Source organism: Plasmodium reichenowi, chromosome 13 (assembly GCF_001601855.1).
Source record: "Plasmodium reichenowi strain SY57 chromosome 13, whole genome shotgun sequence".
NCBI lineage: Eukaryota > Apicomplexa > Aconoidasida > Haemosporida > Plasmodiidae > Plasmodium > Plasmodium reichenowi.
The window spans coordinates 510,533-524,104 of NC_033658.1; the positions used below are offsets into that span (position 1 = coordinate 510,533).

Below are 13,572 nucleotides of genomic sequence, written 5' to 3' on the forward strand. Positions count from 1 at the left end.
TTTTTTTTTTAATAAAAAAAAAAAAAATATTTTTTATAAAATTAAAAAAATTAATAAAAAAAAATAAAAAAAAATTTTTAAAAAATATAAATTTTTTATTTTTTTAAAAAAAAAAAAAAAAAAAAAAAAAAAAAAAAAAAAAAGTGGATTATTTGATTGAAATATATATATATATATATATATATATATTTTTTTTTTCTTAATATCATCTTTTTTTTTTGTTATTTATCACAAAGATGATTCTTCATTTTAAAAATGTATAATTAAATTAATATATATTATTATATACATATATTGATTCATTGAGTATATTTCCGAATGAATAATAAATTTTTTTTTTTTTCTTTCTTTCCTTTTTACAAAATCATTATATTTATTTAAATTAAAATATATTCAAATTCTTTAAATTTTATAATAATGAATATTTTCTAAAGTGAATATATATTATATAATAATTAAATTAAAAAAAAAAAAAAAAAAAAAGGTATATTTTAAAATATTATTATATATTGATGATAATTTGTTATATGTATTCTTATTCTTTTTTTTTTTTTTTTTTTGTAATATTATAACAAAATCATATGATATTTTAAAATGTGTAGGAACACATACAATATTTTTAAATATAAATTGTGTTTATATGTATTATAAATTTAAAACTAGATCACTTTATGCTTTTTCTATGATATCATTAAATTATTCTTTTCATTTCTTTTTAAAATTTTAAAATATATTACATAAAATTAACATATCTTTAAAAAAATACATATTACGTATTTTATGATGGAAGAACATTTAAGATCACAGGTGTATATATTTCTATTTACTTTTTTATTATATGAAATATATCATATTTTATATTATTCCTATATTAAAACAAGCACACAATCGCATAATATACTTTTTTTTTCATCGTGCTTATTTAAAAATAGAATAATATATATTATATACTTATATATTTAAATATATTATGTTCCGTATTACATGCAGCTCCTTTTAAATAAAAAGAATTTGGTCTTATATCCTTGTAGAATTTTTTCCACCTCTTAATTTATTCATTTGAAATTCAATATAGGTAATTATTTCTACATATATAAATCGTATGTATACCACATGTAATAATATTATGTGGTTATTATCCATTCTTAATAGATTACACTTAATGTTATTTTCTTTTATAAAAAAGAAAAAACAAAACAAAACAAAACATTAATAGAAATATTTTTTAAACATGTTCTATTAAAAAATAAAAAAATAAATAAATAAATAAACATATATATATATATATATATATATATATATATATATATAATATTTTATGCATGTTTTTAATCAAAAAAATTAATATATAAAAATAAAAATAAAATCTTAATATCTTTATACTTACCCTATTCCATATAAATAAAATAACTTCTATTTATCTTATAACCATATATGTATTTCATATAATCAAATATGTACATATTTTGAATTGAATGAAAAAAAAAAAAAAAAAAAAAAAAAAAAGACCGAGAACCGTTTCAAAATAAGACATTTATTATAATATATATATATATAATATTCCAAGGACATAATATATTTCGCTGAATTCTAAAATGAGATCGTACGAAAGGAAAAAGAAAAAAAAGACCGCAAAAACAAGTTCACATGGTAGAAATAAGTGGACTAGTAATAAAAGCAAATATAGTTATAAAAAGAAAAAAAAAAATTTGGTTAATTCAAATTATAATTTACTCAACTATCTTCAAAGGGAACACATAAATGAAAACATAAAAAATTTAGGTGAATATTTGAGCCATTCAGATGTAAATATATGTGAAAAGAACATAAATAAAGCGGACAAAAGTAAAAATATACCATGTGTTACTTCAAAAGATATAAATATTGTTAATGGAAATATTAATAAAGAGAAAAAGATAAAAATAAAACAAAAAAAAAAAAGAAGAAGAACAAACAAAGAAAGTGTTTGTATTCCTAATGTTAAGGAAGAAAAAGATGTGCCCATTTTGTATTCTAACAAGGAAATAATATTATATAAAAAAAATGAAAGTGATATTATTAATAGAGCCAATATTACTAGAAAAAATATTGATAATGATAATGTTGATAAGAACAATGTTGATAAATATAATATGAATCACAAAGAAAAAAAAAGAAATTGTTGTTCTAACACAAATAAAAACAACATTTCAATTGCAAATAAAATTAGAAACAATAAATGGATAAATAAAAGGAACATTTTTGAACAAAAACATAAAAAAATATACCATAACATGTTTAAATCAGAAGATATAAGTAATCAAAATTATAAACCACAAAATTTTAAAAACGTTATAATTCAACATGAACATTCCAGTGAATGCTCCAAGAGATCACATGAAAAAAAAAAAAAAAAATTATATTATAGTAGTACTTTACATACTAATTTTGGAAGAATAAAGAAAAATAATACATTATTCCAGGAATATGAAGAAAAACAAAATGAAATTATAAATAAAAAATATTATATGTTCCATAGTACAGATATAGCTAATAATAATGCAAATTTATACGATAACCAAATTAATAATAATTATGAAGAGGAAGAAAAAAATGAAAAAACAATCTCAAATGATTTCTTAGATAACATATTACCTGTAGACAAAATAATACAATATGTAGATGATATATCAATAGAAGCCCTTGTATATATATTAAACACATTAGACATAACTAATTCGACATCTTTAATAGAAAGATTACCACATAGATATTATAAAGAATATCTGATGTTCACAAATAATATTAAACGAATTATAGAACTTATGGAAAATATAAGTAATGAAAAATTGGGAAGCTTTTTTATTACATATAAAGAAGAAAAAGATATATGTAAATATATAAATATATTATCATTAGAAAAGTTAAATACTATTTTAAATTGTTTTCATATTGATAATTATAAAGAGTTTATATTACTATTTGATGAATATAAACTTTTGGAAATATTAAACACACTTTCCATAAGTACTTGTTTACATATTTTATTAAATATATCTCAAAAGAAATTAAGATACATATTTGATAATATAAATGAAGAAAAATTAATTATGTTAATAAATGAAGTACCTTTATGTAAATTTTATTATATTAATGAATGTATACCAATTCCAAAAATAGGTTCTTTATCTAATAATATATGTTATGAAAAATTATATCATCTTCATAATTCTCTATCTAATAATAAAAATATACATCATATAACCTGTAATTTATCTATACATATTATTATTCAACTTATAATTGATTTACCTATATATAAAGCTATACAAATATTGAAGACGATATCATTAGAAAAAATAGCACAATGTATTATGTTTAACAAAAATTGTTTTAATATATATGACATATTATATAAAGCATTTCATATAGATAAAATTGTACAAATAATAATTCATTTGGATAATGATGTTAATAATATTAATATTTTATTAAATTTAGCTAACTACACTGATATAATACATTATATTAATTATATATCTTTTAATAAATTTAAATCATTTATAGACAAATTACCTATACCTTTTCTCAAAAAAATTATAAATGATATATCTCTAAAAAAAATCATACAATTTTTTATGAACAATAAAAACGAAAAAAAAGTTATAATATGTTTTTATCAACTAACAATTAAAAATCTTAATTCGGTTGTGCAATTATTACCAGTAAAAAACGTAGCACGTTTGGTTATACCTTCTCATATGGATCTTCATTCGAAAGAAACAAAAAAAATTATGAACCGTTTAGATGCAAAAAATATGGTCCATTTCTTAAATAATTTAAATGATAATGAATATAAATATATTTGTAATTATATACCTCTTGAAAAAATTCATAATTTACTTAATAATAGTACATTTGCAAATTATGAAAAGTGTTACATTGTGATTTTATATCTGCCCATGCGAAAATTAATAGATACATTTCACACATTAAATGAAGAAAAGAAATTTGGTATATTAGAACGCATACCCTCTTATATTAAAGATACTATAATATGTAATATATATGATACTACCCAAAAATTTATATACCTAATGAACCCAATACAACAAATATTTATTTCATGTATGTTATTTAAGCTCAATAGGATTTTTGGTAATCACTACAAAAAAAAAAATATAAATAACGAAAAAAAAAAAGATAATAAGAAAAATACGAAGAAATATATTACTTTATATTCAATAAGAAACAAATTTTATGATATTATAAAAAACATAAATATTAAAAAGTATCATATATTTTTAAATCAAGTATCTTGTAACAAAATTATAGAAACACAAAATATTATACATAATAAAAGGAATAAAAAAAAATATGAACATGAACAAATAGTACAAGATCTTTTTTTTTATTTTAATATTTATCAGTATGTAAAGAAAAAAAAGAAAGAAAAAGTTTTACATGTAAAAAGAAATATACCATTAATTGTTCAAAATCATGATAAGGTAAGGCCAAAAATATTGAATAATATAAATTCTGCAATAACATGTATATCAGATCCTATGTTATCAAATGATACTTCTTATAAGAATAGTTATTTATATAATAAATCTTATATCACGAAAAAAAAAAATTCAAATGACCTACTAAATAATATTAAAAGTAATAATAATAATAATAATAATAATATATATGAAGACGGAATAGCACCTAACAACAATGAAAACCATTATATTGATCTTTCTAAGAGAGAGAAAATTCTTCCTATTAAAACATATAACATAAAAAATAAGACTTCTACTAATATATATTACAATCAAAACATCTCGTTAAATAATATTTGCCATGGGAAAAATATAAATAAGGATATGACAAAACATGTCAAAATACATAAGAAAGAAAATTCATATCTTCCTAAAAGTAGACACAGTTTATATATTTTTTTAATACACCTTATCATTGTTATAAAAAAACATATACAAGACGAAAATGACAGAAAAATTAATTTAAAAACATCATATGATATAAATTATACTCCAAATGATGATAATAATAATAATTATTATTACAACAATAATCATAATAACAATCATAGTAACCTATTGTCGAATACATCGTCAACTTACCAAAATGATTACAATAAATTTATTTTTTATCATGTGAGAAAAATAATGAAGAATATATTTTTTAGCGTAAGAAAAATTCTACAAATGAAAAATCGTTCAAATATTATAAAAAATATATCAATATTTCATATTATGAATGCTGATTTATTACCATATATGATAAACGAAAATTATAATAATATATTTTACGATATATCAAATAATATAAAACATACTGAAAAAATAAATCATAATCCCAATATATCTGATAACAGAAACCATTTACAAGAATACAAAATTTTTAATATGATTGAAGATTCAACCGAATTTTTTGATACTAATAATAATTGTGTAGTTATAGAAAACAAACATACAAATATAATGGATACTTCAAAAGAGAATGAAAATATATTTAGTCTAAAAGATGATATACCTATAATAGAAGATACGAACAATGATATAGAATTAGAAAATGAACAAATAGTAAACGACATATGTGTACAAAAAAAAAACAAAAATAGTAATCCTCTTTATTATGTTTCCCTTTTATTTAATAAGCCTAATTCACTTCCATATCTAATTAAAAATAATATCGTAAGAATTGAGAAAAATGATAAAAAGTACAAAAACTTTTTTTTTTTCAAAACAGCTAATATATGTGATACTATAAAAAATGAGGAATGTGAATCAAATACCCAAGGAGATAATATTAAAGATTATATATTAACAACTAGTAATATATTCAAAAAAAATCGGAAAAATATATTAAATATTTATAATAAGGATACAAAAATTGACAATGATATTGATAAGGAAGAAAGTGAACAAATAAATAGTAATAATATAAATAATTTATATTGTAATACAAATGTTGAGTCACATAATAATAATAATAATTACAGAAACAATAATAATAGGAAGAAGAAGGACATACAAAAAAGTAAATTCAACGATTTAAGATATAAATGGAAATTATCACATATTTCAGCAAAATATAAAAACAAAATATATAAAATAAATAATAATATTAATGGAGAGAAAAAAAATGTGTATTGTCTTAAATTCATATTTGTATTAAATAATGTTTGTGATTTGGATAAAAGGAATAATGATAACATTAATTTAACCCTTAATTTTTTTATTACAAAAAAAAAAAAAAGACTCCTTAATATATATAAACAGAAAATTTTAGATTCTTCCTTAGATATCCAAATAAACAATGAAAAATATAAAAACAAAATAATAAACTTTAGTACTAATATTAGTGATACCACATGTTATATAAATTCAAATATTGTCAATATAAAATTTGATAAAGAACAAAAAAATAAATTGGAATATTTATATTCATTAATAAATGAGGAGGATCCATCGAATAAAAACCTTTTTAACAAAACAAAATGTGATACATATATAAATGACGATGGTAATATGAATGTGGATAATGTTCCTTATCATCATAAACGTGATGACTATATAAATAATGATAAATATAATTATAATTACAATTACAATTACAATTACAATTATGATGAAAAAGTATCATTTAATCAATTAAAAAATAATACTGTTGATCATAATGAAAATAAAAATAACAACATGTTATCAGAAAAATCCATATCTAATCTTTTGAATAAAAATATTATTCTATTTTGGAGTTGTAAAAATATAGGATATATCTTTTTAAATACAGAGAATTCTCTTCATATAAATATTCAAGATATTTCACATAATTTATACATACAAATAGACAAGTATAATTATAACACACATAAGAATTATTTTAATAATAATAATAATAATTATTACAAAAAAGGTACATATATATTTTTAAACAGATTTGTAAAAGAAAAGATACATTTTAGAAAATTAAAAGAAGCCTTTTCAAAGATAATTGAAAATAAAAAACAGAAAAAGAAAGGGGTATGTAAATCTTTATTGGAAGAAAATAATAATGAGAACTTTCATAAATGTAAAGACGGTGAAAAAAAAATAAAATATAAAAATGTAATTAATGTAACAAATAAAAATGGTTCTGTTGAAGATAATAATTCTTTAAATAAATATGAAAATAGTACAAATACAGATATATTAAAATTCATACATATAAACATGGAAAAGAATTATAAATCGGAACAAAATAATGCTGAAGATAATATGAATGAAGATATTATTTATTTTGGTGATGATAAGTATGAATTTTTTAATGATACCAATATATTAGAAAAGAAAAATATAAATCAGAAAAATAATGAAATATCTATAATAGATAAACAAATATATCATGATATAGGTATAGATATAGATAAAGATAAAGATAACTATTTAATTCAATATGATCAGAATATAAAAAGAAAAAATAGTTTAATATTTATGAATAATACAAATGATACATGTTCGAATAATATGTTTTATGAACAATCTAAAAGGGATGATCCTATTAATGAATCTTATTATAAACATCATAATAGTATAGTTGTTAATTATTTTAATAATGTAATTAGAGAATCTAATAAAATATTGTCAGAAAAAAGAAATAACATTAATAAACAAATAAGAGAAGAAATAATAAATTTAAATGAAAAATCTATACATTCATTGGATTCAAATGAAAAAGAAAAAGTACATCAAATTATTAGTAATGAATATAATAATATTATGGAACATGAGTTAAGAAAAATTCGTAATCCTTATTTATGTGATATGTATCAATTTCTTAAATACAGTTATACAAAAGAGGAATTTAATATTATATTATATTTAAAAAAAAGAAACAAAAAATTAAATAAAATCAAAGATATGTCGAATATAAAAATGAATGTTTCAAAAAAAATTATGAATAATGGTAATAATATTATTGATGTACAAAGGAATGGAAAATTTGTCCCTCATATTTTTAATGATAATCATATCTTCAAATTAAAATTAGTCACCCTTGTAGATAATGAATTATGCGATTATAAATTATATAACAACAAAATTAATAATAATAATAATAATAATAATAAGGAAACTTTATGGTTTGAGGAAAATTTAAGAAAGATCAATTTAAGTTTTCATTCTTCTCACATTTTTGCTAGTAATCCTTTTATTGTTTCAAGGGAACATTTTTTATCAGATCAGAAAACCCAAAATAATAGTACAGCACAAATAATACAAGATAATAATAATAATAATAATAATAATGGGGATAGAAAAAAGGAAAATAACATATATAATGAAAATGAAGAATGTATAATTAACAATAATATATTTGTCAAAGGAATTAATAAAAATACTTCATTCTATAATGAGAAATATACTACACAAACAGAAAATAATAAAGATTATAAAAATGAAATGTTGTCCTTAAGCAACATAAGTTATAATGAAATAATGATACAAAAATGTATTGAAAAAGACGAGGTATTTAAAAACTGTAGCAATTTAGAAAAGGCGAAAAATTTACAAAATGAAGAAAGATGCCTAAGTATAAAAGAAAAATATATAGCAAACAATAATAATAATAATAATAATAATATTTATGATATTTTAGATAATAACCTTTTCAAAGGATTATTTATAAAGGATGATATAAAAATGAGTAAGCCAACCATACAAGACATTTTGACAAGTTCTGACACAAATACCTTATACAAGAATAAAGCATTTTCTAATCATAAAGAAGAGATACAATCTCTAAATACAGAAAAAATAATAAATAAAATATATATACCAAAATATTCTTCTGATGTTGTTAGAAAAGTGTCCAATAATTTTTCATGTATTAATCAATCAACTAATATGCCAAATATATTTTCCAATAGTACTGGAAATATGAAGAGGATTAAAGAAAAGAATAAAATTATGAACAATTCAAATAGTATATTATCAGATGTATCAGATATTTTCATTAATTATAATGATAGTAATAAAGAGGTAGAAAAAAATATGAATAGTGCCTATTTTAATAAATTAATTATTCCTATTCCTGGTGATCATGTGAATATAAATTTTATTGAGAAAAAAGAAATACATTTGGATGATAATTATATAAATATTAATTCACATGAAGAAAATAATATAAATACATCCCATATTATTAAGAAGTCACATGTAGTAAGCAATTTAAATTATAAAAATATATCAGAAAATTCTCTTAAAAATATATCAGATAATTCTCTTAAAAATAAATTATGTTTTGAATTTTCCAGAACAAATCATCACCATAATAATAATTATAATAATAATAATAATAATAATAATGTAGATGATTATACAAATAATTCAAATAATAATATATATATTTATGATACACACAAAAATATAAACGGAATAATGTATAATCTCGGATTTCTAAATCTACATTGTTTATTAGAAAATAAAAATAAACACTTCTATTTAATTACCCAAGGATATATTAAAGCTAGTAATTATATTAAAGATCAAATGCTTATTCATACAAAAATATATAATGAAATATTTCACACAAAATATATTGACGCAAAGAAAAATACAAGCATCATTTCTTCTTCCTTTGATAGTGTTACTAAGCAAAATGATAAATTATATTGTTTACATAAAAAAAAAAGAATGTTCTGTAATATTTGTAGATATATATTAAAACAAAATTTTTTAAATGATTTCTTTTTCTTTAAAATATTTATTGTTACTAAAAGGGCTATTTTTTCAAATCATTCTACAATCAATATAATTTATCAAAGTCCATTGATAAAAGCGGTTTTTCATGAAAAGGATAATATCAAATATAAATTAGAACAAACGAATAATAATCAATATATATTAAAAATAATAGCAATAAAAAAAAAGAAAATACATAAAACATTCTCTCTATCGAAAAATAAACATTTTAGGAAATGTCTAGAAATTGAATTGATTAATACTGAAAAAAAAAATATACAAAATGAGATGTATGAAAGAAAGGAAAATATACTAGATAAAAAAATTTATGGAAAACAAGTATTTCATAAAAAATCATTTGATAATCTGTACAACACTACAAAAGATTCATTAATCATTAATAATGAAAAGTATAAATCTGAAGTAAAAAAGAAAAAATATTCTTCTTACGAAAATATTAAAAATTATTCTCAAAGCTTATCAAATACAAGTTATAGTAACCATTTATCTACCAGTATTTGTAAGGCAAATAAAGCAATACTTAATTTTAGTATTCTCGATGACAAGAATAAGAAGTAATAAATAAAATTATATTTTTATTTTTTATATTATATTTATTATTTTTCATAATATCCAATAAAAGTTATATATTCACATTTATAATATATAATTATTATTTATACATTCATCTATTTTTTTTATAAAATATTCATCAAATTATTAATTTATGAAACGTTTCATATATATATATATATATATATATATATATATATATATAATTATAATTTTCGTTTTTACTATAGAAAATATGATGTAGAAAAATTTATAGTACCTTCAATATATTTTTGCACTAACGGATGACCCACACATTAATAACAAAGTTGTACAAGATAATATTATATGTATACAATTAATCTAAGAAATATAAAATAATCATAAGTAAAAGATGTTTTGATTAATTATATAAGCATTTATAATTTTTAAATATAAAACTTTATATTTCTTTTATTCTTCAGATTATTTTTTCTCATAATACATACATATATATTTTAATTTAATATTAGATTGTAAAATGATTCTTATATAAATATACATATATATTATATATGTATGTATATTTTGTGCATTTGTTAAAAGATTTTTTTTATTATTATAATTTTTTTCTTAAATTATATTATAAAATAAAACAAAATATTTATATATAAATATTTATTATTATTATTAATATTTATTTATTATTTTTTTTTTTTTTTTTGTTTGGTGAAAAATATTGATTAAATATATTATTTCATTTTTATATTATTTGATTTATTCTTTTATTATTTTATTTTATTTTTTGTAAAATAAGTTTCTTCAGTATATATTAAAGTAGTAGCTATTTACCAATATAGCTTATTTTCCTAACCTTTTTATATATGCTTAAATATTCTTATATATAATAGACCATATATATATATATTATTTTCTTATAAAAAATGAAGTTAATAAAATAATAGGGTCCAATCTAAGAAATATTCGACCCCTTAAAAAGAAAATTAACATAATATAAAACATATTAATATGATTACCACATTATAAGAGCTATAAAAATATCGATATATTTTTTTTTTTCATGAGGAAAAAAACGGAAAAAAGAGAATGTATACAATAAGTTAAAAAGAGAAATGTAAAGAATTATATAGGAAAATATGTATATATATATATATATATATATATATATATATATATATATGTATTGTACATATTTTATCTTATTATGACAACATCCATTTGATGATTTTTTTATTTCTTTTCTTATTTCCTTTCTTGAACTAGAATATGTATGTAAAATGTTTCTTTTATGTGATACAAATATTATTTATAATATTTTTAAAATGTCATTGTTATAAAATAAAATGTTTTAACATATTAGAGCTCAATAAAAAGAATTATTATTCTTTTCGTGAACATATTAATTGTAAGCATATAAGAAATAGCGTAAATCGAAATAATTTGTCAAATGTTTTATTAAGAAGAAGAACAAAAAATGCACTTGTTAAAGAATTATATGTTTCAAAGTTAAAAGATAATTACAAAGCACATACCAATTTCATAAGGACAAATAATATATTCTTAGAAGAAAATAAAAAAATACAAGAATGTAATATAAATAACATAATAAATAATAATGTGGACATTCAAGAAAATGTTGGAAAATATAATATTTTATATAAAAATCAATTGGATGATATTAATATATTATATATACTTCTTTTTAATACATTAATGATATATAAGAAGAAATATGATTTTTTTATGAACAAAAAATATATAAGATCTTATTATTATATATATAAGAATAATCTAGGAAGAGACAAAAAAATATACAATACTAAGAATTACTTTATTAATACATTTCGTATGAGTTGGTATAATACAATAAAACCATATATGAATAATATATTTTTAGAAATTTTAAATATAATAGAAAATACACTAGGTAATAAAATATTTTATATTGATATGAAACAAGAATTATATAAGAATAGAGATGAAATTATAAATACATTATATAATATATATAAAGGATATTTTAGAAAGCGTGACAAAAAACCTATCAAATTATTATTTATCGGAAGTAATGAATACAGTAATTTATGTTTTAAAATTATTTTATTAATAATTAAAAGATTAAGAAATGACATTATGTTAGACAATGTTATTACTAAAAGTCCTAGAAGAAAAGGAAGAAACTTGATTTTAAAAAAATCTAACGTAGAAGATGAAGCCATAAAAAATAATATCAATGTATTTTATTATGATAAATTAAAAAATAATATACACATGTTACAGAATAAAAAAATCGATTTATGTATTTCGATATCTTTTGGAGAAATATTTAATTGTAATTTTTTCAAAACGATTAAATCTAATATATTTTCATTACATCCAAGTTTATTACCTTTTTATAAAGGTGCATCTCCTATACAAAGGAGTTTATTAAACAATGAAATATTATATGGATATTCTGTATTTCTAACAACCCTAAATATAGATTCAGGAAATGTTATAATGAAAAAACCTTTTTGGTTTAATAGTAACTATAATTTTAATGATATAATTACAATACTATTTACACAAGGTACATTATCTTTATTAAAAAATATTTCGTACTTGGCTAATTATAATAAAGATATTCCACATAAAAATGTACATAATAATAACATATGTGAGGAAACAAAAAATAATTTAAATCAGAATCATGTGCAAAATAAATATGACAGTGAAATTAATATACACAATTCTAATTTGGAGAATAAAAATAATTCAAGGAATAATATATTACCATGGAATATTAATAATGTGCTAAATAATTATAATAATAAAATGCATATACAAAATGACTATAATATTAATAATAATTATGCACCAAAAATTAAAAATGATGAAAAGTATGTATGCTTTTTTTGTTCTACATCATTATTTATACACAATAAAATAAGGAGCTTTATAAATTGGCCAAAAGCAGAATGTACACTTTTCCTTCTTCAAAATGAAGTTATAAAGCCCTTAGAAATTAAAATTATTAAATCATCTTATGATTTAAATAATAATTATAAGTTTATAAAATATGATAGATTAATAAATACTCATGATCAACATACATGTTTTGATAATATTCCACGTAACTTTGTATACATTCAAAATGACTCCTTAAATATATTATGTAAAAATAATACGTTACTTAAAATATATAAGCTTCAACAAAAAAATAAAAAAATTGTTGATGCTTTGTCATTTATTAATAGTATTAATAAATGTTCCCTATTATATTAATAAGAACAACAAAAAAAAAAAAAAAAAAAAAAAAAAAAAAAAAAAAAAT

The 13,572-nt window shown here is 18.3% G+C and overlaps 2 protein-coding genes across 2 annotated transcripts; both read left to right on the forward strand.

Moving 5' to 3' along the window:
- Positions 1–1,595: 1,595 nt before the first annotated feature.
- PRSY57_1312100 (hypothetical protein) lies at positions 1,596–10,568 on the forward strand (the record flags this gene model as incomplete). Its single annotated transcript, XM_012909057.2, has 2 exons — positions 1,596–10,282; positions 10,511–10,568. 2 exons carry the CDS (start codon positions 1,596–1,598, stop codon positions 10,566–10,568), a joined length of 8,745 nt encoding a protein of 2,914 aa, XP_012764511.2.
- Positions 10,569–11,525: 957 nt separating this feature from the next.
- PRSY57_1312200 (methionyl-tRNA formyltransferase, putative) lies at positions 11,526–13,523 on the forward strand (the record flags this gene model as incomplete). The annotated part of the gene is made up of 1 exon (XM_012909058.2): positions 11,526–13,523. The coding sequence occupies one exon, from the start codon at positions 11,526–11,528 to the stop codon at positions 13,521–13,523; it is 1,998 nt and encodes a 665-aa protein (XP_012764512.2).
- Positions 13,524–13,572: the final 49 nt, after the last annotated feature.